This window comes from Pimephales promelas, chromosome 12 (genome assembly GCF_988280905.1).
Source record: "Pimephales promelas chromosome 12, fPimPro1.hap1.1, whole genome shotgun sequence".
Classification (NCBI taxonomy): domain Eukaryota; kingdom Metazoa; phylum Chordata; class Actinopteri; order Cypriniformes; family Leuciscidae; genus Pimephales; species Pimephales promelas.
In genome coordinates this window covers 17474596-17499200 of record NC_142780.1, presented here as the reverse complement: position 1 = coordinate 17499200, position 24605 = coordinate 17474596, and the positions used below count along the sequence as shown (strand labels likewise).

The following is a 24605-nucleotide window of genomic DNA, read 5'->3' as shown; positions in this document are numbered from 1 at the left end:
CTCGTGGGACTTTTGTAAAGCGCAGTGGAGGTGGGAGGAATAGGTGGAAATCATAAGAACACCAAATACCTTTAGCAACAAATTCTGATGAATGTTTTTTTTTTATATTTAAGCTCATGTTGAAGTGATTTACAGGGACAAAGACAATATGTGATTCTCAGTAGTACTCGGTGATTACTTTTTACAGGAGGGGTGGGTAATTCCCCAGGACAGAACAGGTCACATGTAAGGGCCGGTGGAGACACCGAGGGGTGTAAAGAACAGGTGGGACAGAGGGTTGTTTAAAAAGGGTGGGATGGAGTGATGTAAAAGAAGACAGGATAGAAAGATGGAGATGGTGCTAACAGATGGACTGAAGGGGGATTATGGATGCTCTTGGTAGAGTGTGACACCAATTTCCAAGGAAAGGCAGGAAAAGGAGGAGATTTGGGAAGGATTTTACCAAAAAAGGGGAAAAGCAGAAATAATCACAGAAGGGTAAGGAGAGAAACTGCATGCTGAATGAAAGAGACGAGACATTTTGTTTAACAACTGCACAAGAAGGAAGAAAAAAAATGAAAATGAATGGATGGAAACGGGGGAATTATTAAGATGGACGTGATGTAAGAAGTTCAATGTGCACAGGTAAAAATCAGCTTTTTTAATGCAGAATAATGTTGATTTCCGCTACATTTAATTCTCGATACTGCAGAAATGAACGATTCAAGCATTTCTTTTGATTAGCACACACGATGCCTTTCGTATCGCTTACAAACACATTCAAATAAAATTACATTTAGGATCTGTTTTTCTGCGAGAAAGAAAATGTGAAAATGTTGCTTTGAAGAACTGTTTTTAGTTGATCTGACTTTTGAAAATGAGTTTTGGTGATGTAATCTATAGTCAGGTTTATTCAGATATATTAAACTTTAGTTTTATATTACATGCTCATATAGCTCTTTCAATGTGAGTTTAAGGATAAAAGTAATGCATAGGAATCCTTAAACGCATTTATAATTATATATAAAAACATGCACACCTACAAAGCCCAAACAGATTAAAACAGATTATTAGAGGATTACAAGTAAAGTTAGACTTAATGCAAGAGCTTAACTAATAATTTCATCACGTAACTTCAAACGTAATCCTTTGAATTCCCCCTCTTTCCTTTTCTCATTTTTAATCCATTCAGTACTAGACTGGATGATGCGTTAAGGAAGATCAGTAATAGTTCGTAACATTTATTCTGCATTTCATAAACATGTTTTACATTTAAATTACAGTTCTGCTCATAAATTTACACACCCCTAGCAAAATTGCATACTGTTCTGATTAAACATTATTAAACATTCCTGCACATTTGAACCCTTTCCAACAGTTACTGTATGATTTTGAGATCCATCATTTCACACCGAGGAACTACACAACTTTTACAAAAGGTGCAAACATTCACTTATGTTCAAGATGGTGCGGGGGGTGTAAACTTTTTGAATTGGATTATTTTGTATATTCTGGGAAATTTGTCTTATAGTCTCGGAAGTGCAGTTCTATATGAAATGATCTTTAAATTAAAAAAGAAAAATGTACACCTTATATGTTCATAATACATCATGGCGCCGCCTTGAACATCAGTGTATGTTATACCTTTAGTTGTGTGTACACTCTTAGAAAAAAGAGTTTATTGGGGTTCTATATATGAAGCGTAGGGTTCTTTACTCAACTCCAAAGAACCTTTTATGCTAAAAAAGTTCTATAATGACAAGAAAGAACCCTTTATGCAGGTTCTTTATAGGCTATTATTCATTCATATTACATTATTCTGCAACATTTTAGTTGTAATTAAATTATTGTTTATTAAACTGTTGTTGTAACTTAATATCACATTTCAATCATGCTTATTTTTGAAAAAGAAAAACTGAAAAGGCACTCTTTGTGTGATATTAACTACATAAAATGATATACATTTTCTCACCTCCTTATCTTGAATTTTGTGATCGTTCACAAGCATTAAAAAATACATAGGGTCTTGATGTTTGTAAATAATATGAAATATTTAATCTGGAAAGGACAAAACAAATAATAATGAATGAACCCAAAAGGTTCCATATAGAACCTTTTTCCTGGTTACAAAGAAACCTAAAGGGATCTTATTATTGAACCCTTAAAAAGGTTTTATTGAACCTTTTAGGGGTTCCAAATACATAGCACTGATAGAACCTTTTAAGGTTCTATATAGAACCTTTTCTTGTAAGAGTGATATAAGTTTCTTAATTGTTCACAGTGTAAAAAGATAGATCTCAAAATCATACGGTCTCTGCTGGAAAGAGTTAAAAAAAAACAAGATGCTAGAAAACAGAATACTTTGATTTTTCAGAAGAACAGTGCGTGATTTTTATTATAACTAAAACTAAAACCATTAAAAAAAAACATCTTTGTTACTTAAAATAAAACAAACAACAAATAAAATAAATTATAAAAACTTATTTAGCTCCACCATTTCTCATTTTCATTTAGTTTAACAAACTAAATGTATAGAAAACAAAAACACAACAAAATGACTTTGTGTAAATTAAGTAGACTCTCTAATCTGAAACAGTGCATGCATTTTATGACCCCTCTTATTTTATTATAATTTAGATTCTTATGTATTCTGCAAGGGTTATAAAACCATATGAGAATAACTTAATTGATATTGGAAGAAGTAATACATTTATTTGCCTTTGGTTTTCAAAGCAACATAACAGATCACTAATATTAAATAAAAATTTCGAATCAAGACATTTTATGACATGAAATGATTTGCGTTACATAATTTAGTGATAAAAAATTATAATGAAGTAAATTACTTCATATGAAAATATCAAACACATAATAAATGAAAATTCTAATTCATATAATAATGACATACGAATGCCAAAATGTATTGCTTAAGTAGTAAGATGTGTCTGTGTAGTTAATATAATCTGTCTTTTAGTTCTCTTCAATAATTTTTTCATTTGTTGCTTTGGTTAAACATCTGCCAAGAACAAAGTTTAAATCTATAAGACTGGGACATATGTTTTCTTTCCTTGTCTGACCCTCTCTTTTATTAAATCCACATCTTCATTTATCCTGCCATCTGTCACAGGGATCTCTTTCTCATTTCTGCTTTATATAATTTTCTCAATTTCATTCTCATCCCAAAAGATTTTTTTTTTTTTTTTGTGCGTGGACACTGGCATCCCTGTTTGCCCTTCTCTTCCTTACCTCTAGGTAGCATGTTGGACCACATGTCCAGGCGCTCTCGCTCCCTGCTCTCTCTTTTCCTGACCTCCCTTGCCCTTGCTTTATCTGTGCTGGCTTTCTGTACGTCTTACTGGTGTGAAGGAACGCACAAGGTGGTCAAACCTCTCTGCCTTTCACCTGTCAAGATGAAGAACTGCGGTCAGAACAATAGTGAGCCTTACACTACAGGTATGATGTATCACATGCACCTTAATCTTCTGGTTTGATTTTACCAGTGTGACAAATCACAATCGTGATGATATTCACAACATAAATAGTCCCAAATTAAATGAAAGTAGATCAATCTTTGCGGATCTCCAAGCAACAGTAGTGTTTTTAGTTCCTGAATGAATAAGCCAGTGTTTTTTGGCAAAATGTAAAGGCCAAAAGTGAAATGAAAAAGCCTCAGGATAAAGGAAATACAAATTTGCGGCTAGGATGCAGGAGAGGTTAGTTTCTTTTACTGTCTATGGTTCAACACTCTTTCAGCAATAAAAATAAAATTAAACACAAATTTTTATCTTAATTCAGTTGTATCATGGAAAGTCAGCAGCAAAAACACTGGTTTATAAAGTGAGATTGAATACATAAAATATATTTGTGTTTTTTACACATTTGTTTATCACAGGTTTGCGTAATATTCTGAGTTTGCATTTAACTGTTTTTTATTCATTTTTGAGGAATACTGAATCTGTCTTTATGCATGTACGATGAGTAAACACATGCTCACATTTAATCTAGAACTATAACTATGATGTTTACATGGCGCACACAACTCTGCATATTAGTCCTGATTTCTCTCAACAATGGGACAGATGAGGTGTCAGTAAATGGGAAGTAACTTGCGTTACTTATTTGAAAAAGTAATCGAGATATTTTGTTGGAAATTTAAAAGTAATGCTTTACTAGTTACTTTTAAAGGGGTGGTAAAGTATGATTTCACTTTTCTAACTTTAGTTTGTGTGAAATGTTGCTGTTTGAGCATGAACAACACTATCAAAGTTACAACGCTCAAAGTTCAAAGCAAAGAAGGATATTTGCTTTTAAAGAAATCGTTTTTTAAGGACTACAACAAATGGCTGGTAGGGACTACACAAGGTTCCTCCCGGGTTAGTGACATCACCAACCCTAAAATGTACATAAACCCGTCCCCGGGAACACGCAGTCCATGTTGAAAAGAGAACTCAAACTCAACTCAAACTTTAGCATCCATCTTTTCACATACGTGTGCATCTCACAACAGTTCCTATACGAGCGATTTATAGATTCCCATGACAGAAAGCTAATTGAAGATAGTTAACTCCACATCAGCAACATAAATTCATCAATTAACCATTCAGAGATGTCCTGTTGCATTCTACATGTTGTCACTTCTTCTTGAGTCTCTCCATCTTTGACTGACTCTGTTTTAACATTAAAGGCAGAACAGTTTCTGTCATTTTAGTGTGTCTGCGTGAGGTAATCGCAGCTGCTAACACACATGGGCTCTTGAAACCCCGCCCTCTGCAGCAGCTCATTTGCATTTAAAGGGTCAGGCACAAAACTGTGCGTTTTGTGTCTGGTCTAACTTTAACATGCTATATACAACGCATTCTCACCCCAAGGCGTCACCTTTGACCATGCTTCAATATTTGACGTTTTAGGCGCCCTTTAGCGTCACTTACATGACGCGATCCTACGGCGTCATCTAACTGGAAAGCGTCAGTTAGAGGACGTGGTTAGGTTTAGGTGTGGGGTGGGGGTAGGGTACACGCGATCCTAGGGCGTCATCTTACTGATGCTAAAGGGCGCCTAAAGCGTCAGAAATTGAAGCATGTCCAAATGCTTCCCAAGGCGTCAGTTAAGTGACGCCTTGGGGGTGAGAATGGGCTGAAATATCTGTGGCGTATTTTGTGTTTAAACTTCAAATACACACTCTAGGAACATCAGAGATTTATTTTACATCTTGTAAAAATGGCGTTTTACCACCCCTTTAAAAAGTAATCTGATTACGTAACTCACTTTATTTGTAATGCGTGACCCCCAACACTGTTTCTAAAGATGTTCGCCACCTACTGGTGTAATAATGTGTAATAATCTCCAATACAACTGACAGACTGTCTGGATTCTGGAACACAGACAAGCGGAGTGATACAAGCAGTGAAAAGTTACAGTGCTTGTACGCACTTATTTAGGTTACAAACAGGCTAATTGGTAGTCTTTTTTTTCTTTTCAGAAAGCCCCACCCCAGATCCACGGGGCACTTTACCACCAAAGCGAAGGGAGGAACTAGCCAGGATTCGTCAAAGGCAATTGGCCAACGCAGTTCACTACATTTGGGAGACGGGAGAAGACAAGTACACCTTCAGATATTTCCACACAGGATTTTGGGAGTCTTGTGAAAAACACGCTGATGGTAAGAAAAAGTCTAATCGAGAGACATCAAAGAGATAGTTTACCCAAAAATGGAAATTCTCTCACCCTAAAATTATCTCACCATCAAGTCACAATGTCGATTATGTCATTCTGGAAGGCTGGACTTTCACGCTGCGCTTTCCTGTACAATGAAACTGAATGGAGAATATGTGTTTGAATACATGCAAATGTGTATTTGCAAATGTGTAAAAAGATTTCAGAGATGCAGCAAAGCATTTTTTTCTTTTTCAAATCTTTAGAAGACTTGTACTAGTGCAATGAGGGTAAATTACACAATTATTATTATTTTTTTAAAATAACTTTAATACTAATTTTAGGACCTTGATGGCATTTTTCAAAAACAATCACTTGTAACAGGCTATCTAATGTTCAAAACATTTTTTTCACCACCACTTTTTTGGATTCTCAACCAGAGCCTGCACAGTAATGTGAAATCTGAAAACATGGTCTAGAAAAGTGGAACATGGGACCATAGTAACAAAAAATGGTAATGAAGTATTACATTCAAAATAATGTAGACCTGTTGGTTCATGTTCCACAGTAATTGGTGTAAGTGGATTTCATTATCCAGAAACTTTCTGATCACAGCATTTTCATAAAGCTATGCATTTATGCAGTAATGCAGCAGTTACTTATCAGTTGAGCAGTTGTTTTAATTGACAGTTAGATCATTGCAATTAAATGAAAAATGTGTATTTTGATTATTGGCTGGGAGTTTAATGTCTTGAGTTTTGAAACGAGTTTTTAAAGAAAGTGTAAAAACAAAAATGGCACACCCATTTTAAAATGCTTTATAAGCCATTAAAATAATTATTTTGTTGTGTGTCAGAGATTGGATTTCATTCTTGTTCATTCTGCTACATTACAGGAGAACGATGTCGCCGGTTCTTAGATCTTACTCCTGGAGAGACTCATGGTGAGCGTGCAGTGCACGTGTGTGTTCATGAAATGATTTATATATATATACAACGCATTCTCACCCCAAGGCGTCACCTTTGACCATGCTTCAATATTTGACGTTTTAGGCGCCCTTTAGCGTCAGTTACATGACGCGATCCTACGGCGTCATCTAACTGACGCTAAAGGAAAGCGTCAGTTAGAGGACGTAGAGGAGGTTAGGTTTAGGTGTGGGGTGGGGGTAGGGTACACGCGATCCTAGGGCGTCATCTAACTGACGCTAAAGGGCGCCTAAAGCGTCAGATATTGAAGCATGTCCAAATGCTTCCCAAGGCGTCAGTTAGGTCAGTGTTTCCCAACCCTGTTCCTGGCGGCACACCAACACTGCGTGTTTTCTTTGTCTCCCTAATCAAACACACCCGATTCAACCCATCAGCCCATTAACCCACCTGATTATGAGCTGATGGGTTGAATCAGGTGTGTTTGATAAAGGAGACAAAGAAAACACGCAGTGTTGGTGTGCCGCCAGGAACAGGGTTGGGAAACACTGAGTTAGGTGATGCCTTGGGAGTGAGAATGGGCTGATATATATTATGCAGAATGTCAAGTCTTTCTCTATTTGTACAGTATTCTCATATTAAGTGTACCATGCATGTGTTCCTCTGTGCCTCCTGCAGGTGTTCTGTGGTTGTCAATGATTGCTGAGTTCATGTACATCAGTTTGTTGGGGATGGGGTTTCTACTCATGTGGGTGGAAGTGTTGTGTGCTCATAAAGAAATGCATGCGCTCAAAATCAATGCTTTTGCAGCCATGTGCACTGTGCTCTCAGGTAAGAGAATGCTTCTCTCTTGTGGTACATTTGGGTATTGCAGTCTTCAGTAATTATTGTTAAAGAATTATATTTTGATCATTTGCATTACATAGATACCAGGCATCATATATTGTTCTAATTCCCTCTAGTTATATCTTTCAGGACTGTTAGGGATGGTGGCTCATATGATGTACACCACCGTATTTCAGCTGACTGTGATTGTGGGGCCCAAAGACTGGAGACCTCAGACATGGGACTACGGTTGGTCATTTGCGTGAGTACTTTTGCATGTTTACACAGTATATCATTTTGATTTGATTGGGATACGATTAAAAGTGTAGTTTGAACGTTAAGTACCGGTAGTCAAATCATATTTATTTGCATGGTGCTTTTCACAATATATATTGTGAAAAGCAGCTTTACAGAAAATCATGATGTTTATGTTCATCATATCTTTAGTATTTCCATGCCTTTTAGTTATACTGAGCAGATTAGAACTGGGTGAATTCCTAATATAGTTTATGTTGTGCAAGGATACAAGCAATCAAGCAGTCGAGATTTGCTATTTATGTATATTGCTTTATTTGAGTGTACTACATTGTATGTGGGCACATAGTTGGATATAATGTGCGATAATACAGTTTATAATTTGCAGCAATAAAAAAATAGCCGAAGCAGGCCCAGGTCAGGAATAAATTTAAGAAACATGCAAATGTTTAGGCATTTTTATCAGTTCATGGATTGAATCCATGGAATGAATAGGTTGAAATTGAGTGAAATTAATTGAACATGTTCAAATCATTAGATGCATTTTTCTGACTTGACACAAAGCATTCATTCTGTTCTGTGTGATTTATTTGTGTGCTGTTTTCAGCACGTTTCAGATGATTCCATCACTTTTACAAAGCCTTTAAAATGTTTATAGTGAACAAAAATTCTGTCATCTAGGGATGTGTCCCTACCAATATCCGGTGACTCTGATATATCCCTAGCAATAATTTCGATAAAAAACAATGATTGTTGTCCCCGTCCCCACCAATTTCAAAATCAAACCTTCGCCAATTTAATTAAAAATCACCATTTATTAAAAAATATCCAAATAATATAACATGATGTAACTATACAAATATATAATATAATATTTGTAAAGATTTTTCCGCATTCCCTATGCTAGATATCAAATATCGTTCGAGTTTTCATATATTACAAATATGAAACATCAAAGCTATGATATACATACATTATGTTAATATATATCCAAGTATAGAAGACACGTTGTGCCCTGGTTTGTCCATGATGTTAAATACCACTTGAATATCAAGAATTATTAGATATTTTTGAGTTCACTGACTGTTGACTAAAGCCTGAATCATGTCTAGTTCTTTGTTATTCCAACCCTAAATTTTGCATGGTCCTTTCTCTCTCTTCTCAACTCCAAGGTTGGCATGGGTGTCTTTCAGCTGCTGCATGGGTGCTGCGGTTATGACCCTTAATTCTTACACCAAAACAGTCATTGAGATGCATCACCGCCAGAGACTTCGATTAGAAGAGGCCCGCGCTACAACCCACGCTCCATCCTACGATGAGGTGGTCCCAGGGGGCGGGATCTACTCCGTGAGTGGCCTGTTACAGTGCCCGAATGGGATGATGGACTCTGTGTGGGCATCCAATGGGAACATGAGAATGGTGCAAGAGGAAGATGTGCCCACCCTGGTACTGGTTGGGGGATGCAGACCGGATACGTGTGAGGACTGTGAGAGAGAGATAGATGAGATGAAGGAGGCCATGAAAGGAATAGATTCCCCTTGCTGATTCACCCAAAAATGAAAAATCTGACTTCATTTACTCCAACACATTTTGCTCCTAAGCTCAGTTAATTTTTTTTTTGTCGGTGGAACACAAAAGAAGATTTTTTGAAGAATGTTGGTAATCAGATAGTTTTGGTTGCCTTTAAAAAAACTCTGCAACATATCTATTTTTGAGTCATGCGGGTTTGGAACGACAAGAGTGTGAGTAAATGATGTCAGATTTTTATTTTGGGTGAAATATAGCTTTAATGGGTTTTTACAACAAAGGCCTTGTCTGTTTCGTTTGTCTGATTAACTGACTGACTTGCAAAAATTGTCTATGCAAAATGTCCCTATAGATGATTTTTTTTAGGTATGTGTGTGGCTGAAATTCAGTCATTATGAGTGAGAGAGACTGTAGACATACAGCAGATGTGAGAAAGGAGAAAGGTGTGTTTAAATCATTCAGTGATTGGATTTTCAAGTGTGAGGATTCCAGGAAATTGTATTTATGTATTGATGAGACTCTTGAGTGGATTACGTTGAGATTGTTTCAGATCACAAAGCCTGTTTTATTTTTAGTTATGCATCTCATCTGTTATATACAAAAAGGTGTTCTGTTATATCAAATCTTTTATGCTATATTTGTGTTATTTAATAACTCTGTTGCTCAGAAAAGCATCTGATACCATAGCTAATGTACAGACTTGCTTAAAAGAGCATTATTACTAACAAAATCTAAAATGCTTGAATATTTACTAAATGTGGAATTGTTGCAACCATCAATTGTTGAGATTATTTGTCAAGGGGTTTTCCGCTACTTCTGAGAGTAGAGTCAATACTGAAAATACTGAGATTGTAACTTACATTCACTGTTGACATTATTTGTGTACCTTGTAACAGTTCAAGTTCATTATCACAAATGTTCAATATGGCAAAACAAAAGAAAAAAATATAGGCTATATTAACTCTGTCCACGCCAGCGTCTTTGAAAAAAGTTGCCCGCCACCATTTTGGATCATATTCATAAGTTTCATGGCCCCCAGAATAATACGAAACCTGAACATGCAACGTCTGGATCAGATTCAGAACGATGATCAAAATGGAGTAGATCGAGTCCATCAAAACCCCTAAAGCTTGCTCAGTCATAGCTCGGCATGGGTCGACATTTCATAGGACATTAAGCAGTTTGGATTTATATGCAGTTTAATATTGATGATCACGTTATTTTTCATGCATTTGCCTATCTCTTGTTTCTGGTTCTTCCCTTCACCTGTGTTAGTGGGTTCAATTTTAATGATCTAAGCACATGGTCTAAAGTGCATGCACAAGTGCACTTAATAGGCTCATAGGCTGTGTCTGAATCCACTTGCAAGTTTAATGACGTGAAAAATGGTCTAAAAGGGTTGTCCCTATATTGTCTTAATGAGTAATGGGTGTGTTTTGCATGTAACATGCAATAAACCAATGGGCTCAATGCACAGCTGCTTCCTGAACTTCAGCCAGCTCCTTGTTTCCTGTCTGCCATTATTGGACAATTCAGGTGTGCTTGACCTCAGTAGTCACGGCAACAGTATTCAGACACACCTGAATGAATCAATGTGTCCAATAATGGCAGACAGGAAGGAGCTGTGAAGTTCAGGAAGTAGTGCAGCTGTGTATAAAGCCCATTGGAGTCTCATCTCTCTTTAACTTCCCTTTAAAAGCCAGTTGTGCCATGGCGGATTTGCTACTTACCAAGTGGAATTTGCAACACTGAATGCATCTCCACAGAGGAAAAACGCTGCTCATACGCAGTGTTAAGCGTGCAAGCAAACGGGACAAGCCGGATTCCACCATATGTTATAATTCATTTAGTTGAGATAACTTATTATTTTGAGTTTCTGATGATTAAATTAATCTCCTTCATTGTATTAACTCACTTTTTCCAGTTCAATCAACTTAAATTTTTAAGTCAACCAGGTTACTTACTTTTTTAAGTTAAACCAACAATGTTTTTTTACAGAATAGGTTTAGAATTAGTTGTGGGGGAGGGGTTAGGATTAGGGGTGGTGTTAGGATTAGGATTAGGCAGTCAAGTACTGACTTCAACAAGAGAGGTAATAATTTGGCAAGGAGTCGAAATTTGGCATAACATAATTTGCGTCAATGGCAGAGAAAGAGTTAAAGAGATGATGGATTGTGAAGTTGAAGATTTTGAAATCAATGTTGGACAGGAGATTATATTAGTAATCCTGACTTGGACTAAGACAAGGAAAGGAACGGTCAGTAAACCGTGTTATAAAGAGCATAAAGATGACATAAAGATCAACACAATATTACAAAGTACTCACTTACAGAGTCGCATTTACCTGTGCATGAAGTATATTTCTGGCCCAAATATGCCATGTGTTGACACACGCAAAGATAATCTAGGATTACGGGTAAATATTGCCACCAGAATGTTAAACCTCTCGGGTGCTAGACCATCAGAGATTAATGTGCTGCCCATTCCAGTGGTTCACTTGAACTCTTCACCTCACCAAAACAGTTACACACAAAATTCACACATACTGACACAGAATAGTGAGACTCATGGTAGCTTTTATTGTTTTAGTTTTATTCCTCAGCTGTGGACATCAAAAATCATATTTGCACAATTTAAATGACAACCATTATTGAACATATTGTGCAATCATCCTGGATGATAATTTTTTTTTTCCTTTTCTGTTTTTCAGTTGGTCTTCATCTGCATTTTACTTCTTTTTACTGTAGATACAGCTCAATATCATTACAATTTAATCTGTCAGAAAGTCTACGTTTTTCACACAGTTCAATACATTATGTTCCCAGCAGTGACACTTTACTATCAGTTTACAATCTTTAATAATAATCACTTTAACCTATCCTCAATCCATCTAGCATGACTCACTCCAAATATATTGCAGTTAATGGGCTTTCAGAAATCGACAAAATGATTTTGCACTAATGCAAAAAAAAACAAAAAAAACAGACAGATGTGCCCAGATTAAAGGGGTAAAAGATAAAAACAAACAAAATGATAAAGAAAAGGGGCAATGCACAAAAGGAAATCACATGACAATAAAAATACAGTGTTATTGTTCTCGTTTTATTGTTACTTTTTGGGCTCATATTGAATAAGGTGGATAGCGTCTTCATTGTCAAGAATACCTTGAATAAACTCGCCCTCAGCCAATCGCTCTGGAAAAAAAGAGAAAGAGAGGGTAAGAACCTTCAATGTAACTGGACAATATCACATAGCTTTTAACAGCAGCCTTTTGACATTACCACGATTCCATGTACTATCATGAAAATTTATATTCAAGTAACGGACTTGAAACTTTTACCATGTACTATCCAGGGATGGCAGATATTTAATAATAATACATCTATTGTATTATTTCAAAAGATATACAAACTATAAAAACAAAGATATTACCATTTTCTTTTTTATCGAAGTACGACCACAGTTTGTCTGCTCTCTTCTCAGCAGTGTTCACGTCTTCTGGAAGATCCTCTTGGGCCTCTTTAGGGATCAGCTTAAAGATAGCCTGAAGATCAACAAGATGGAAGAAAAGAGAAGTTGAGAAGGGAGGGAAAAAATATTGAATACTTGTAACACTTTATTTCGATAGTCCACTTTTTTAGAGTCCACTTTTCGATAGTCCACTTTTTTTACTCGTTACAACCGAGGTATGATTAGAGTATGTTTCATATTATGATGCTCCCCTAACAGATATTCTACTGACTATAAGTAACTTTGCAAGTATGTTAACTTCTATACTAACCCATGTAAATTTACTTATATACAAATTTGCAGTGGTCATTTTTTATAATATATATAATCTGTTTTCCTTTTATTAAACAGGATCATATAGATAATTATTATTTTATAATATTATTAATAATAGTCTAGCCACCATTTCCCAATCTCAAAGCATCTTCTCCCCAACACATTAAAAGTGAACAACTTATATCACAATACAGGCTATGCAATGTTTTATTACATTATTCATTTTCAGACAGTGAAAAAAATACAGGCATAATTGGGAGAGTCAAACGAACGACCATCTGCTTGTCTGGAGGTAATCATCATAGCTTAGGACCACTAATGCCAAGGGTCATCAACATAGACTTTAGTTTTGCCTGACCACAGCTGACCTGGATCTGAGTGGTTCGGTGATCTGAGGAGATGTTTATCTCTGACTCATAAGACACGTAAGAATAATACAGATTAGATGCAGTACCAAAGCTCCTGGCAAAACCACTCGCTGGCCTTAACAAGCTCAGTCTTTAATTGGCTACTCTTTGGCATTCAGTCACTGGCATGATGACAGAGACATTTACACTTATAAACCAACAAACCAATGATCACAAAGCCTGAGTATGAGGTCAGTGCTTATCTGACACTAGCTGTGTGAAAATAATCATTTTAATATACTTCCACAAATGCCTTAATGCCATAAACAATCCCATAAACAATGCATCCAAAAGGTAAGTACACTCACCTAAAGGATTATTAGGAACACGTGTTCAATTTCTCATTAATGCAATTATTTAATCAACCAATAACATGGCAGTTGCTTCAATGCATTTAGGGGTGTGGTCCTGGTCAAGACCAAACTGAATGTCAGAATGGGAAAGAAAGGTGATTTAAGGTGGCATGATTGTTGGTGCCGGACGGGCCGGTCTGAGTATTTCACAATCTGCTCAGTTACTGGGATTTTCACACACAACCATTTCAAGGGTTTACAAAGAATGGTGTGAAAAGGGAAAAACATCCAGTATGCGGCAGTCCTGTGGGCAAAAATGCCTTGTTGATGTTGTTGTGTAATGGTGGTGTAATGGTGTGGGGATGTTTTCTTGGCACACTTTAGGCCCCTTAGTGCCAATTGGATATTGTTAAAATGCCACGGCCTACCATTGTTTCTGACCATGTCCATCCCTTTATGGCCACCATGTCCCCATCCTCTGATGGCTACTTCCAGCAGGATAATGCACCAAGTCACAAAGCTTGAATCATTTCAAATTGGTTTCTTGAACATGACAGTGAGTTCACTGTACTAAAATGGCCGCCACAGTCACCAGATCTCAACCCAATAGAGCATCTTTGAGATGTGATGGAACAGGAGCTTTGTGCCCTGGATGTGCATCCCACAAATCTCCATCAACTGCAAGATGCTATCCTATCAATATGGGCCAACATTTCCCCTAAAGGCAGTTCTGAAGGCGAAAGGGGGTCAAACATATTATTAGTATGGTGTTATATCCTGTCCAATAGTTTCCATATTGCATCTTAGGTCTTCCTATGCTTCAATTTATATTACTTTACCGATTTCCTTGACTCTTTTTTTTTTTCTTCTTCTCATGTTTGTAATTCTGGCCATGTAATATGCAATGAATGTTCCCACTGTTTACTGTTTCCTCTATGACCTACTGATCCAGCGTCTAAAAAAGTCTCTCACACTGTAATCCCCCAGCCACCTGTCTGTCTACCCCCGAAAAGGCCTCTGTGTGCATTTATTGTTCAAGCTAAACCATTTATCAGATGGATTATTCTGGGATCTGCCAATTCCATTAGCCATGCTCTGAGGCACTGGCTTATTAAGTCAAAGTGACAGGACAAGACTTATTTTTTAATGAGGCCTTGTGTTTTGTTTGTGTTCAGTACATTGCTGAACGTAGAAAACAAAAAAACTTAGAATGAGAATAGAGAGAATATTTAAAGTCTGGGTCATTGATCAGGAGAAAGGTTAGAATGCATTAGCACTATATTGGGGCAGTTGCAAGTTGTCTTATAGGGGAAGTGGTCTGTATTAAGACTGCATATTTCACTAACTATAAGAATTTGAGTCTAATGTTTTTCAAGATGGTTTCAAACATCTTAAATCAGAATAATTTAGTCCTCTAAAATGTTAAAATTATCATTTGTAATAAGTGAAAACTAAAACCACACTGGGATACATTCAGAAAAGAGTCAGATATAATGAGTTTAACCGAAAAGTTGAACTTTTTTTCAGGATGAATATCTATTATAAATGACTGTTGGGTTAAGTTGGCACCTTTTTATCTTAGCATGTTGTCACTTCTTTAAGTGTTATAGATTGAAATTTTTATAACATTGTTCCTACATTCTTTAATTCTTTAATTTAATAATTGTATTTCTGAAATTATAGGTGTTTTAATGGGAGGTTCCATTATGACAACTTGCCCCTGTGTGACAACATCGCATGTTTTCATAAAAGGTCAATTTGTTCCTGGGGAACAAGGGTGAAATGTTCAATAAAATGTGTTACTCTGAGAAATTGGAGTAAAAAAAGTGTGACAACTAAAGCCCCAGTCTCCCTACAAAAATACACTCACTCATTTGTGCTATGATTTTGAAGGGAAACCACACAACTGTGCCACAAACGTTTCATATTTGTGAAGAGAACATTTGACCTACCTGGCAGATTTCTTTCACTTCTGACTTGGTGATGTAGCCGTTCTTGTCAACATCGAAGAGTGAAAAGGCCCACTCCAGCTTCCGCTCCGTCTTTCCAGTTGATGTCATATGTAGAGCGATGATGTATTCCTTGAAATCCAATGTTCCATCATCATTCGTGTCAAAGGAGCGGAAGACGTGCTGGGCATATGATGCGGCGTCACTGTCTGGGAAAAAACGTTCGTAGATCTTTTTAAATTCGTCTGGTGTGATACGGCCAGACGGGCACTGCTTCTGGAAGTTCTCGTACCACTGTGCCAGTTCATCCTCTGTGAATTTGGTGCTGAGTTTGAGATCCTCCAGGATCTCTTTGGACATAGCACTGCTTTTGGCATTCCCCATTTTTGGCAGCTGGTGGAGGGCACAGGCAGGGGTTCAGGAAATGTTCTTTGTCAGGTCCTCCTTCAGAGAAACACTCTACTTTGAAGCTGCTCTTGTTGAGATGGTCTCAGAGAATCTATTTTTTGTTGGGTGCCTGTAATTAATGTCCCCAAAATCCCGGTGCTCAGTTCTCCTTTGAAACTGATGGATTTATAAATGTTTCACCAAAGAGTTTGCAGAGAAAGAACAACGTCCGTTGTAATGTACAGGGAAGAATGACCACCGATTGACAACGGTGGCTGCTGATGGGTGAGTGAGTGAGTGAGTGAGTAAGTGAGTGAGGGTGGGGCAGGTGAACTTAGGCTGTTACCTTTGAATGCAGGTTTAAGTCGCTAAAGAGGGATTTGACATGGCTGAGCCTCTGAGCTCCAAATCAACAGCTCGGGCTATCCCCTTCCATTACAGTAATAACCCTGAATTCAATCAAAACAACATCTCATGTCTGTCTATCTATATATCTATCTATCTATCTATCTATCTATCTATCTATCTATCTATCTATCTATCTATCTATCTATCTATCTATCTATCGTTTATCAGTGAGTTACACTTGCCTTACTAAGCAAATACCCAGTTGTCACTACATCTTTAAGGGATACTCCACTTTTTTTGGAAATAGGCTTATTTTACAACTCCCTCAGAGTGAAACAGTTGGGTTTTACCGTTTTCGAATCCATTCAGCTGATTTTCTGGTTTTTAGAAGAATATCAGTAACCAGACAGTTTCTGGTCTCATTGACTTCCATATACTATGGAAGTCAATGAGACCAGAAACCGTCTGGTTACTGATATTCTTCTAAATACCAGAAAATCGGCTCAATACATTCGGAAACGGTAAAACCCAACTGTTTCACTCTGAGGGAGTAGTAAAATAAGCCTATTTCCAAAAAAAGTGGAGTATCCCTTTAAGCTTTTCCATGATAAACATGTTATGTCAAACGAAAAAAAATATTTAGTTTTTGTGAAGTATAAAGCATTATTTTGAATATGTCATACTTTTACAGTTTTTCTCAGTCGCATTTGCACAACAGATAATGCGGTTCTCAAGACAATTAGTACAAACTTCTTGATAACCTGCAAAAGCGTGTCACTTGCTCAAAATGGATAGCTCATTCCTTAAAAGCAAGTATTCATGTCAATAAAAGAGTCAGTGTCATCAAGATAAAATGGCCTGACACCACTGTTTATGAACAAGATGGTCAAATGGCGTAAATTTAATCTGTAGGGTAATCCTTAATAAATACTGGCAGTATTTTAGCTGCGTGTAGCAGACATTTACTTCTCTCTGGGCTTTAGTGATACACCTCTTCCATAGTAATATTATCGGCAACATTGCTTTTTCATTGATTAGCATATTCTGTCACGGTAATCTATAAATCGCTTGTGTGGGAACTGCAATAAGATGCCTACAGAGTGACATGCAATGATATTGCATTCTAGACAGTTTAAATGTTCTCTTTTAATGGGTATCTACAACTTTTAAGAAATGTATACAGGCATCTACAGTAAAACGCACTGGACAATGCACACCAATGGTTAACATACTACCACAGCTCCTTTACTCTTTTACTATTCCTCTCAAATGGCTCCTTAAATAGTTGTTTCACAGTCATTTGATGTCTTTTCAAAACTCTGTCTATAGTGGAAATGCTGACACAATTTATATTTGCAAGAACATTATTGTCATTTATGTCACACTTTGGATCTCTTAGCCTGATGGAATTGTTGGCTATGACCATGTTCTTGCTGATGTCTAAATGCTGCTGCTCTGCCACCAACATGAGGTTGTTGTGCGGATAAATAATTTTCCAAATGAGAAAATTACTTCCCATTTACTTTTCTGCTGTTATCTCTGGACGCGAGATAACAGCAGACGCGGGATGCGAGTCCCGAGAAAAATGGCGTTCGTAAGCTCCAGTTTGAATCCAGCCTCTCACGGAGACTTCAGATGGCCCAACACCTGCGACGAGACGACTCTACAGCTGTGAAGAGACGACTCAACGCCGGCGATATGTTATGCCCATAACTCATTACATGATAAACTAAATTTATTTTTTCCATATGAAGAGTTCAGATGCAAAAGCCTCTAAATGCCATTTGAAATGTTCTTCTTTAATGATGATTTTTTATTAAACTTGTATATTTAAGTTCAGTAATTTCACTTAAATGGCAATGATAATTACCTATTAATTGTTATTTAAGTGAAATTACTGAACTTAAATATACAAGTTTGATAAAAATCATCATTAAAGAAGAAAATTTCAAATGGCATTTAGAGGCTTTTGCATCTGAACTCTTCATGTACATTTCTGAAATGCACTTTCTGTAAAGCTGCTTTGAAACAATATGACTGTATTTTGTGAAAAGCACTACAAATAAATTTGAACTGTATTGAATTGAATTGTGGATATACTGTAAGTAGAATGTACAAATAGACTTGCATTTACCTTTACAATGTTGATGTGTATAAAAATGCTGTAATAAAACTAAGGTCCTCCATGTTCAAAACTGGAAGTGATCATGTTGAAGGCAAACTCCATATATATGCTTCAAAACTTGATTGGTTGATTGTGATTCCTATTTTATTGCAATGGCAGGTCATTTATCAATTCAGCCAACGCATTCTCACCCCAAGGCGTCACCTTTGACCATGCTTCAATATTTGACGTTTTAGGCGCCCTTTAGCGTCACTTAGATGACGCGATCCTACGGCGTCATCTAACTGACGCTAAAGGAAAGCGTCAGTTAGAGGACGCGATTAGGTTTAGGTGTGGGGTGGGGGCAGGGTACACGCGATCCTAGGGCGTCATCTAACTGACGCTAAAGGGCGCCTAAAGCGTCAGATATTGAAGCATGTCCAAATGCTTCCCAAGGCGTCAGTTAGGTGACGCCTTGGGAGTGAGAATGGGCTGATTCAGCAGACATTAAACATACCATGTCAGATATTTATGGAAAAGCATGCATGTCTGTCATATTTGGATAACTGAATGGATCATTTTGCATGTGATGGCTTACATGATGAAAGAATATTTAGAAGATGTGAAGAGTTTGACAGTTTCATTGAGAATCAACTCATCAGTTTTGATCAACAAGCATGTGTATTTAGTTATCATGCAAATTGTAGACAATTGTACTTTTGCACACGTGCCAAAACACTTGCAATATCCTTTAATCAATAAGAAGTTCAAATCTGACGTCAACAAGAAATTGTTCAGAGATCTAAACTTAGGCCTATTGTTTTAAAAAAAAAATCATTAAAAACTCTAATATCTGGTATAGCTTCACGACAACGATGAACTAAAAACAGAAACGTTTTTCCTTTGCATTTTTCGTGATGACAACGTTTTCAAAAAGATCCCCGTTCAAATGGATCCACAAAGCCAATTGAAAACACTAAATTATTCTGCCGGGCCTGTAGTTGGCGATGTCACTTTGTAACGAAACACACATGACATCACCGTTTTCACAAAATTCGTTTTTATTAGTTAACATAGAGACGATAACGGCATCGTTTTCAAAAACGTGCACTTTGAAACCCAATTTCAAAAGCTCGCATTTTAATGCCCCAAAAATGTCGTTGTGTAAATGAAAGGCCCAAACGCATAAAAGGTTTTCCGTTTTTTGTTGAAAACGGTGTCTTTTTCAAACAGCCCCGGTCTATTCAGCATACAAGTACCTAAGCTGTTTACAGTGCTGACAGGACAAAAAAGGGAACCTTTCACATTTCATCTGGATTTTTTCCCTCCTGTGCCTATAAATTTACCGTCATCAGGTCACACATTAGGCTCCATTTGCAACTTTCCAAAACATTCCCTTGATACAGGTCTGCCCTGCCTTTAATCACCCTGGATTTATTTAACTCCCTCGGAAACACCAGACATGCCTAACTGTTCCTTCTTTTAGCGCAGGGATTTTCTCTGTGCTATTCCGGGAATTTCAAGAGCACATTTATTGGATTACTTGTCAGAGCTAATTACAATGCGCCCACATTGACAGCAAATTACAAGGATTGCTGCAGGGACTAGTAGATATTTAGACTATAGTTGTTGTGGATGTTATGTGTGGTTGTCACTGTAGTAAGTCTAAACAAATTGCAAATGACAACATAACAAACAATCCATCAAAAATCCTTTGTACCCCTTCATGAAGGTGCACAGCACTCGTCAGTCATTTGAAACAACAAATGTGCCACAAGATTTGGAAGGAAACACCCTCTTATGCAAGTGTTCACCGACATAAAGGTGTTTCCAGATATTTAATGAACATCTTATGCCTTTGGGTGTTCAACGGATCAACTCGGGCTTTGAATGAGTCGATCTTTAGGAATCCCTAAACAAGAACAGATGTCACTGATAAACAAATTCAGTGTCTCTTTAATGAAAAGACTCAAACCCAACTGGCTTATGATATTTCTTGAGCTTGGAAATGAGATATCTGAGAGGTAAATCAACTAAATTAATTTCTTGAAAGAATGAGGCACGTAGACAGGATAGCGATTGAAATGTCAAAAGGGCAGGGGAAATAACTTTCCAAAGAAAAACCAAACTTTCTTCCTAGAAAACAATACCTCTTTTAAAAATGCAGCCGGTTCTTAAGCAAAGGCAGGAGTGAGGGTGGGAGCAGAGGAAGGGAGGGAGTCTTAGATAAATACAAGTTAATGGGTCATAATGATGTCTAATGACAGACGTCGCTTTCCTACGGGACACAAAGGGCGATGGAAGCAAACAAATGATAAGGAAAATAAAAACAACAGGTTACCGGCTCTGTGGTGGGTGCAGGCTGGTCTGCAAGTACTATAAGAATGGTGGTAGAGCACGGCACTCGCATTTAACATGTTCTTGCTTGAGAGAGACATGTCCTTGGAGAACATTTTTTACACTGGTGAATTTAAGGAAAAAGACTGGATTAACAATATTTTCAAATAAATAATTTTATTTGTGAAGGAATTTTTTTTTAATGCTTTGAAAACTGATATATTGGTGTGACTCTTAACATACAAGAAAAAGGTATGTATTAGCATTTGATATGTTTGTATTCAATCAACATATCTATTTATATAACATTTTAATTGTAAGGTACAAAGTTTTTTTAGGTTTTTGAAAGAAGTCTCTTTTTTGCATTTTTTTGATAGAAAATACAGTAAAAACAGTAATATTGTGAAATATTATTACAATTTAAAATAATTGTTTTAAATTTGAGTATAGTTTAAAGTGTAATTTATTCATGTGATGGCAAAGCTGAATTACTTCAGTCTTCATGGTGTCACGTGATCCTTCAAAAATCATTCGAATTTGATGATTTTCTGCTCAAGAAACATTATTACCAAGTTGTGCTGCTTCATATTTTTGTTAAAAATGTGATTCATTTTTTTATGATTCTTTGATGAATGGAAAGTTCAGAAGAGCTACATATGTTTAAACAGAAAACTTTTGTAACATAAATGCCATTACTGTAACTTTTGATCAATTTAATGTTCCCTTGCTGAATAAAAGAATTAGTTTCATAAAGAAAAAAAGGACTTTTGGACTGAGCCTAAACTAATGATTGATAGAGTACTTTATATGACACTTAATGATTTAAAAAAAAAAAAAAAACTAGCCAAGATACTGATAGATAGGCTAATTCTGATCATTAACAGAACAACAAGTGTAATTCTTACAATGAGAGCTAAAAAAAAAAACAATCAATATGTGCGTGGTCTACATTTTCATACGTGGATAACGATTCACTTAATAGTAGTCTTTTTATAATTTATAACTTCATTTGTTATCATCACAATGCCATTTTCTATGCATATAGGCTATCATGCTGATGTAAATTGTGCTCTTGTATCATTTATAGTGAGTATAGAAATGACTGACACAACCCTATGAGGAAAGATAAGAATGACAACGACAGAAGAAGCACATCCTGGGTGGACAACTGCTTCCTAAAATATTTATTGTGTCAAAATCATCAATATTTAAGGAGTTTAAATCAACTGAAGAGGCAGGCAACTTCAGAAAGATATTACTTTTGTGGAGAACATTAATAATGGCAACATCCGAGGATCTTTCAGGCCAGCCTAACCCGTCCCAAACTGTGAAATATGATCCAAAGTCTCAAACCGTAACGTTACCAAATGGGTTGGTTTCTGTGTCCGGAGTCACGGTGGTGACGGGGGGAGCGGAGCTGTCCTGTGGCACCTGTATGTTGGCCTTTGGGGTGTGGGGCACTCTGGTTGGTTTGACTGTTGTGTCATTGGGATTATGGGACCATTTTGAGTACAAGAACAGTGGTCCGTCACACCTTCTGGCCCTTGGACTGGTACTGCTGCTCACCAGTGTGAGTCTGGTAGCCGTGATCTTCGTCCTCCGTTTCTTAATGAAAAAGAGAAGAATGATGGCCAGAAGAGAGAGGGCAGAAGCAAATTTAGTGTTGATTAATGATCATGTGGAAGTTGTTTTAAAAAGAGTCACAGTGTAAAAGAGCAGTTTTGTTCTCTTTGAATGAGTCAGACTCCCTGCTGCTTCATCCTTCTTTTCTCCATCACTGTTTGCTTCATCGTGAAGGAATGTCACAGGAAATTCATTGGATTCACTGCTACAGGAAACACTTGGCTATTTCCTGTGTGATTTCAGAACGCTCAAGAGGCATCGCGTCTGCATTTGTGTGTATTTATTAAACACAGTTTATTTACCACTCTTCAAAGGACTGTTAGACTTCAGTTTTTTATTTAAGTTGGAATGAATGTTATTCCACAGGTTTTTAACTTTTTAACTTCATCCCATAAATCCATTTTTTTGTACTTATTTTGATTAATCAATATATTACATAAACTGCATTTTCTTCATTGCCATGAGCTGTCAATGAAATGACAACAGGTCCAAATATATCACATCTGCCTATAGCATATTATATATATGTTATGGCCTATGTTATGTAAGTCATTTATCAATGTTTTTCTGAAAGCTAGCAAGGTGGATTTTATAAAAGATGATCCACTACAAAAGAAGCATTACAGATTTTTTTCAAGCCTATTGTTAAGTATTATTTTATTTAACATTGTTATTTTAAAAAATTTACTTAATACCATGTGCCAGTACAATGTGCTATTTTAAATGAATTGTAAATAAAATGAATGAATTGTAACAATGAAATGGTTGAACAGACTTCAAATGATTTTTGTTGTTGTTGCTCTAAAGTATCATAAGGGAGGCAAATTTACAGTAACTGAGAAACGTGTAACTGCATGTTATGTAAAAGCTCATGTTTGAAATTTACAAATGAATTGTTCGGTGTCAAAATGGTATGTCTGTCTCCATCTGCTGGTCACCTGTATTATTCCATTATTCTAATCACCTGTATGATTTTCTTTCTTTCTTTCTTTCTTCTTTTATTGGCGGTTGGCATACCAATTTGGTGCATTAACAGCCACCAACTGTTTAGGGTGTGGAGCTTCAATGCGGATTTCTATAATAAAAAAAATAAATAAAAAAAAGGATTAAATTATCTTAAATTCGATTAAATAAGTCTGTTTCTTACAGGTATCTTATGATAGCTGGCCATGCTGATGGTTTTGATGTAGATGGCTGATGCCGATGCAAACCAGACAGTAATGGATGCTGAAAGAAGGCTTTCCACAGTGGCCCTGTAAAATCTAGTCCGAACAGAGCTGGAAACGTTCAGTTTATTTAACTGTCTCAGAAAAAAACATTCCACTATGAGCTCTCTTAAGAATGGAGGAACTATTTTCCTCCCATTTGAAGTCATTTGTGATAACGGTGCCTAAAAATTTAGTTGACTCCACCCTCTTCACAACAGAGCTCTTGATAGTTAGAGGTGGAAGGGAGGTGGGTGCCCTGCGGAAATCTATCACCATTTCCACAGTCTTTTGCTGATTAAGCTCCAAGTTGTTCTCATCACACCATGCAACCAATTTTGACACTTCCTGCCTGTAAGCAGACTCGTCATTTCCCTTAATAAGGCCAAATAATGTGGTATCGTCTGCGAATTTAATCAGCTTGATGGAGCCATTGTTGGAAGTGCAATCATTGGTGTTTAGTGAGTAGAGAAATGGTGACAGCACGCACCCCTGCGGTGCTCCAATGTTAGTGGTCTGAGGATCAGACATGTGCTGGCCAAGCCACACATACTGTACTGTTGTCGGTCACTAAAAAAATCCATAATCCAGCGGCAGATAGAGGATCCCACCCCCATCAGTGACAGCTTCTCCCCCAGTCGCTCAGGTAGAATAGTGTTGAAAGCTGCCCTGAAATCCACAAACAACATACTTACGTAAGAGCCAGGAGAGTCAAGATGGTCCAGAGCATAATGCAGTCCTAAATTGACCGCATCATCTACCGAGCGGTTTGCCCTGTAAGCGAACTGTAGTTGATCAAGATAAGGAGCTGTGATAGGTTTGAGATGTGACAGAACCAGCCTTTCCAGACATTTCATGACCACTGATGTAAGGGCCACCGGTCTGTAGTCGTTTAGGTCCACAGCTTTGTTTTTCTTCGGCACTGGGATAAACTGGGGCTAGCTGACTAGCGCAGTGCTTCAGGGTGGCAGATGAAATCCCATCAGGGCCACTCGCTTACATTTT

At 37.0% G+C, this 24605-nt stretch overlaps 3 protein-coding genes across 4 annotated transcripts; 2 read left to right on the top strand and 1 right to left on the bottom strand.

The window, feature by feature from the left end:
• Nucleotides 1-132: 132 nt before the first annotated feature.
• LOC120470180 (germ cell-specific gene 1-like protein) lies at nucleotides 133-10561 on the top strand. 2 transcript variants are annotated; one of them, XM_039659635.2, is made up of 7 exons: nucleotides 133-624; nucleotides 3232-3432; nucleotides 5459-5638; nucleotides 6527-6574; nucleotides 7233-7385; nucleotides 7530-7641; nucleotides 8807-10561. In XM_039659635.2, exons 1-7 carry the CDS (start codon nucleotides 615-617, stop codon nucleotides 9177-9179), a joined length of 1077 nt encoding a protein of 358 aa, XP_039515569.1. In that variant the 5' UTR covers nucleotides 133-614; the 3' UTR covers nucleotides 9180-10561. The 2 variants fall into 2 exon arrangements, with proteins under 2 accessions (XP_039515569.1, XP_039515568.2); XM_039659634.2 differs by having other exon boundaries at nucleotides 3107-3432.
• A 1571-nt stretch (nucleotides 10562-12132) lies between these two features.
• Nucleotides 12133-16052, bottom strand: rcvrn2 (recoverin 2). Its single transcript, XM_039659636.2, has 3 exons — nucleotides 15600-16052; nucleotides 12594-12705; nucleotides 12133-12355 (listed from the first exon to the last, which is right to left on the bottom strand). The coding sequence occupies exons 1-3, from the start codon at nucleotides 15978-15980 to the stop codon at nucleotides 12270-12272; spliced, it is 579 nt and encodes a 192-aa protein (XP_039515570.1). The 5' UTR covers nucleotides 15981-16052; the 3' UTR covers nucleotides 12133-12269.
• Nucleotides 16053-20861: 4809 nt separating this feature from the next.
• On the top strand, nucleotides 20862-22531 carry LOC120470261 (transmembrane protein 100-like). The gene is made up of 2 exons (XM_039659768.2): nucleotides 20862-21024; nucleotides 21860-22531. Exon 2 carries the CDS (start codon nucleotides 22052-22054, stop codon nucleotides 22481-22483), a length of 432 nt encoding a protein of 143 aa, XP_039515702.1. The 5' UTR covers nucleotides 20862-21024; nucleotides 21860-22051; the 3' UTR covers nucleotides 22484-22531.
• Nucleotides 22532-24605: the final 2074 nt, after the last annotated feature.

Excerpts from the sequence above, each read along its gene's own strand:
- rcvrn2 (XM_039659636.2), bottom strand. The coding sequence starts at position 15,980 with ATGGGGAATGCCAAAAGCAGTGCTATGTCCAAAGAGATCCTGGAGGAT. Across the intron at positions 12,706-15,599 it reads AAGTGAAAGAAATCTGCCAG|GCTATCTTTAAGCTGATCCC; the intron begins GTAGGTCAAATG and ends GTTGATCTTCAG. Across the intron at positions 12,356-12,593 it reads CTTCGATAAAAAAGAAAATG|AGCGATTGGCTGAGGGCGAG; the intron begins GTAATATCTTTG and ends CTTTTTTTCCAG.
- LOC120470261 (XM_039659768.2), top strand. The coding sequence starts at position 22,052 with ATGGCAACATCCGAGGATCTTTCAGGCCAGCCTAACCCGTCCCAAACT.
- LOC120470180 (XM_039659635.2), top strand. Across the intron at positions 5,639-6,526 it reads TTGTGAAAAACACGCTGATG|GAGAACGATGTCGCCGGTTC; the intron begins GTAAGAAAAAGT and ends GCTACATTACAG. Across the intron at positions 7,386-7,529 it reads CATGTGCACTGTGCTCTCAG|GACTGTTAGGGATGGTGGCT; the intron begins GTAAGAGAATGC and ends TATATCTTTCAG.